This window comes from Limulus polyphemus, unplaced genomic scaffold, assembly GCF_000517525.1.
Source record: "Limulus polyphemus unplaced genomic scaffold, Limulus_polyphemus-2.1.2 Scaffold503, whole genome shotgun sequence".
In the NCBI taxonomy this organism is placed as follows: domain Eukaryota; kingdom Metazoa; phylum Arthropoda; class Merostomata; order Xiphosura; family Limulidae; genus Limulus; species Limulus polyphemus.
In genome coordinates, this window is record NW_013666113.1 from 198,320 (window position 1) to 204,011 (window position 5,692).

At 31.0% G+C, this 5,692-nt stretch overlaps 1 protein-coding gene across 2 annotated transcripts in view; it reads right to left on the reverse strand.

Annotated features, from left to right (window-relative positions):
* The window catches only part of LOC106458711 (RING finger protein unkempt homolog), a 37,250-nt gene extending 35,240 nt beyond the window's left edge, over window positions 1-2,010 (reverse strand). For both annotated transcript variants that reach the window (XM_013918254.2, XM_022384982.1), the window contains exons 1-2: window positions 1,937-2,010; window positions 1,626-1,835 (exon numbers count right to left, since the gene is read on the reverse strand). In XM_013918254.2, coding sequence (XP_013773708.1) covers window positions 1,626-1,835; window positions 1,937-2,004 — 278 coding nt within the window. In that variant the 5' untranslated portion in view covers window positions 2,005-2,010. The remainder of the gene's footprint in view (window positions 1-1,625; window positions 1,836-1,936) is intronic.
* Between the last annotated feature and the right edge of the window lie 3,682 nt (window positions 2,011-5,692).

Sequence of the window (5,692 nt, forward strand, 5' to 3'; positions counted from 1 at the left end):
GTCACTTTGGTGTTTTTTATACATTTCTTAAGAAGGCTAACACTTGTCACTTTGGTTTTTTTTATAAATTTTTTAAGACGGCTAACATTTGTCACTTTGGTTTTTTTATACTTTTTTTAAGACGGCTAACACTTGTCACTTTGGTTTTTATACATTTTTTAAGACGGCTAACACTTGTCACTTTGGTTTTTTTATACATTTTTTAAAGGCTTTCTTATTAAAAAGTAATCTGCTATAATAATTTTTGGAAAGATGTTGACAGGTGAACAGCTAAAGCTTCAGCAAAAATTTCACCAGAGGTATTTCAACCTGTTAGACAACCCAGGGTTTCTGTCAAAAACAATTCCACAATATCAACAGGGATACAGCCACTAGTATATTTTCTCGACCATCTAGACAGAAACAGTTCCCTAAGTGACAATAAGTCATCCCACTTTTGTACCATAAGTTTACTACTCGGTTATCATTAGTTCATGAAACCATGTTAGCTGTAAAACTTTCAGTTGAAGAAATAAAACACTGAACATTTTGTTAAGTGAGCTGGACTTTGCATTATTTTTACTTAATAATCAAAAAGAATCTGCCCAATATCAAAAACTGATAAAACAATAATATACCTTATTTCCAATTCCTTAATGAACAGTTACATAACAAATTGCAAGAAATAATGATTTATTTCTAACTCTCTACAAAAGCATTCATTTTGTCATTTTATTAACCATAATCGATTAATTTTGAATTTGATGATGAGGAACCCCCTCTTTTAAATTTTAGAAAATAAAAGTTTGGAGACACCTTGAATTGGTAATGAAGAAAACTTTATTATAAATGTACGTTTTAACAAGATTATGTCATCATCATCATTGATAAACTAACTGAAATATTGCAATTTATAATCATTGGTCCATTACAAGAAAAAAGTAAAAAAGGTGTTTTATGTCCCTATATAACCATCAGCTTATTTATGTAATGAACTCGATCGAATGAAAGTATTATCCAATTAATTATGACTGAAAATAAATGTGAAACTAACACCAGTAACACTAACAGCAGTTTTATCGAAAATTAAAAAAAATTTCTTTGTTTTAGAGTGACATAACTATAATTTGACATTTGAGTACGTAATTCAAAACTGACAACATGTATAGTTAAATGAATGGTAACATATCATTAATTTCATTCATGCAACCATAAATTTATTTCGAAATCAAATAACAATTCAATATTATTAAGCTAAACTGAAATGTCAACTTCAGCTTGTCATGCGCCTAACGATGAGATCATTTCTATCGTTTCTCATAGGTTCTTATTTGGACACGTCACAAACGCGCGCCACCCCAACATGGCGTGTGTACAATATCGTGGATAACATTGTTTACAAGTCAAAGTCATAACCATGTGTTGATCTTCAGCACTATCAAATGGCAGGGGTATTAATTGTCAAGGTTAACAAAATACACTGGTTGTTTTAGAAATTACAATGCATTTGATGATTTGAATAAATGGGATTATTAATAATAAATCAATATATCTTATTTTTCAACTTCAACTTTCAAGAGAGTCGTAAGACATGAGTACGGAACTCAAATTTTAAAATCAAAACGAGTTTAATATAGTTAACTCACTCGTCTCCGTCGGGGCATAGGCCTGTCGTTTCATCAAATTTGGTACAGTATATATCAGGACTATAGTTAAACGTGCCATCTCGTTTTCTTACAGGTCTACGACGACGTTGGTTCATAAAATGCCAATAGAAACACGTGAATGGTTTGTGCTGAGTACATTTATGTTGGACAAACAGCGGGCACTGCTCAACACGAAATTCTTTCAAATATCTGTAAAAACAACAAAATGTTGTAAGCCTTTTGCCACAATAACGTAACTAAATTATTAAGGCACATAATGAAATTATACTTAAGATGAATCACTGACTTACGTGTAATGTAATGGCTTCTCCGTTTGCGTTGGTAGCGAAATAATTTTAGTGTCAGCCGTAGACGGCATATTGGATCTTGATTTTTAGTGCGCAATTCTACTGCGCAAGGTACGCTCTCGTGACGGAGATATCTGATTGGATACTACGGCCCATGTGATTTATCAGTCATTTCAGCGCGTGAGATGTAATACGTAACATTACCACACGTTCAAATATATGTTATATCATAAACAGTCTTTCACTAATTCATGTTCTAAAATTCAAGTTAAAATTAACATTTTGAGCACTAACAACTATAAAAATATAAAGGGATTGAAAAAAGATAGAATATTTTCATGTGAAAATAACATTTAAGTATAACATTTTTTAGTTTAAATAGTAAAAGAATTTCCTTCCTCCACGTGTATTTACCAGAACTAAAACAAACTACAAATATGGTTTCTATATCTTTTTTCATTGTCAAATATACAGTGTATCTAATGTCTCATGATTTTATACAGTGTGGAAGAAGTAACATTATCAAGCAATTACTTTAAACTGTTGACAATTAATAAGCATTAATTAAGATATATTCGATGTATTTAGTTCTTTGGAAAATGACACAGAATTTTTTGTTCGTTTCGTACTTTTTTTTTATTAGATTACAATACATGTAAAACTTAAAAAATGCTGTGGAAAACACTTTTGTACCTAATTTATTGCCCCTTTCCCGGTGTCTTAGCGATAAGCTCGAGTGGTTCGATCAGCTGTGGCGTTCACAGCCCAAACAGTCCGTTGTGCAGTTTTTCGTTAAACACATATTTTCTTGCAAGCTATATTTATAATGATGTAATATATTTGATAGTTAAAGGCTGTTTGTTTTTTATAATGTGAAGTTAAGTTTACATTAGTTCCAGAAGGAGGAAATAAACTAATTTTGTCTCATTAAGTGGACTGGAAGTTGAATTATTTTCACCTGTTAATTTAAAAGAACCCGTGAAGAAAGAACTACGTTACAACAACATAACTCAAAGTACATCATTGTAAATACCATTCATAAGTACCACAGGAATCAATACTCCTATTTTAATAGAAGCTATTTTACAAATATTAATGTTGCTATACCATAAATTCTAGAAGTCATTTTTAAAAAGATGTATTGTTTGTAGCCTAAAGAAAAGCAAGCTACAGAGTACAGTACTTTCATTAAAAAATTTCATTGTGAGTGAATATACAGACCAATAGTTTCCAACCTTTATGACTGAAATATGCTTAAACTAACTAGCACATCTATGTACCACATCTCTGTGGTATTATCAGTGGCTTAACAAACTGATATTATTTTTAGCATTGTCAAACTTCTGTACATTCACATTCATGTCTCTTTCTTTACATATGTTGGCATGCAGACAAAATTCAACTGAAAAAAATTAATTAAAAAAATCAAGCTAACAAGAAAACCACTTGTAGGGGCTGGCAGTGGTGCTAACTTAGCTATTTTACTTTGCCATATACCACAAGTTGGGAACCATTAATATGAACTATAACTAGCCATTGGAGCTATTTAAAACTCCTATGCATATCTTATGAAGTTGTTTGTATAAAAATAAGAAAAGCTTTACTGTTTATCAGATATTATAATATGTATACATTAAAGTTTTGTAATATTTGATATACTCATGTATCAGCTGTGTAACTGTGAATATTAGGTTTAAATTTAAATGGAAGAGGTAAGCCCAAATTTATGGGGTTCTCTCTCTTCCTTCTAGCACACACTAATTATTCTGATCATGTAAATGTACATATTACATTTTATGTATAAAAAATGCAGGGGTCATAATTATATCAGTAAACTAGTAAATTGCTCAATACTGTTTATAGTACTAGAAACAATTTCTAACACACAATTTAGAAGAACTACTTTCAGATTCTTACTGCTGAGTACCACTACACCCATGATATATGCATTTCAATAATTTATACTGCATGATTCTGAATACATAATTGTGATTAATGAGATTGTTTCACTTGTCAGTGCCATGGCAGTTTTACAATCCCTATTTGAGCTGCATGGAATATCTAAGCTAAGTTTCAGGAAATTGGGATAGCAAGACTGCAACTTCAACTCATTTGATTAGTTGCCAAGGCAATTAGCATAGGGGTGAGCAAGCTAGACTGGACACTATCTGGCCTAGGCAGTGCAGTTTTTATGGCAGGTGGTTCAGATACTGTTCCCATGTGAGTTTTCCTTGGAGGTAATAACAAAAAAGAAATCTCATAAGCTGCACACATTGTTTTCCAGAATATTCTTAATTTGCCTATTGTTAACACATATTAGCTAGGTCTATTGGCTTCTGAAGCTTTGCCAACATTTGGCATTTAAACTAATTTTTAATAAAATACTTTTTTAGTGTCGACTGGCTGTCAGCAGTAGCTCTTGGTGCTGTAGAATTTGTTAATTAAGATACTCGTGGCCTAGATAACCAGTTTCCAGCCAAGTTGAGCATCTTTTAACTTTTGTGAAACAGCTAACATAAAAGCACTGTTAAATGTAATTAAAATGAATTTGATATTCAATAATATTAGAAAACATGACAAAAGATTTATCAGATAACCAAAAATAATGAAATACAATCCTTTTGTTAAAAAAGTTCACAACTTAAAATTACCAGGGAATGTGATATGTGTTGGTAGTGAAAAATGAATATTAACACACATGAATGTAATCAGTCTTTTTCTATGTTAGGGTGCTTAAAATAAATGCAATAATATGAAAAGTTTTTGCAAGTTAGAATTTATGGAGACCACAGAAATACTGCAGTATCCATCCCTACTCAATCCTGTTGCTTGAACTAGAATGTGTCACATATAAATAGGATATATACATATTTATTAACATTTAATACATGATATAATCAGTTATGACACAGTTACAGCAGAAGTTCCAAACTGCTAGTGGGAAAAAAAAATACTTTCAACCATTCACTAGTGCCTTCGAAGTTAAGACTGAGGCCTGCAAAATAGGCTTTTTTTTTCATAATCTGGCATGATCCTATTGGTGTGAGTTACAATTAATCTATTTTATGTACAAGTCATCAATACAGCCTTAAAAGAAAATCATATTCTAAAATGCTGTATTTTTTCCAAAGAATACTGTTTGTATATTCTAGTTACCTTTGTAATTTATGAGTCCCCATTAAGAGTTGTATTCATATTGCAAATTATTAATGACTACTAAATCAACAATGTTGAAGGCTGTTTTTAATATTTTATTAGCATGACATAATGAGGATTTGTGAAGCCTAGAAATTTTCCTATTGTCTAAATTTGATGTGATATTTCAAATTTTTCATGAAATTTTGGGAAAAAACAAATAATATACAAAACACCAGAGTTAATCAGTCAGTTATTTAATCTGTGAGTAAATTAGTAAGCCAGATCAGTGATGTATATTTTTCCGAGTTTGTAATCTAGATACAAGAGAAAAGTTAGCAAGTGACTGTAAAGTTTCATTCATGAGTTAGACCTATCACAGAACAGATTATATAAAGTTATAGAAGAGATAACTTGTTACAAACAAGTGGACTGGACTTTACATTATTTTTATCAAATAATCAAAAAGAGCCCACTCAAGGAAAAAAAATTATAGCACTGGTGTCAGAAATGGGATTGTTTTAGTGAAAATAAAAGGGAATCTAGACTAAACTTCAATTAGACAATACTTGCTTGAAGTGAGATCAAATATCTCATGGTGATAATGAAACAGTGGAAAGAACA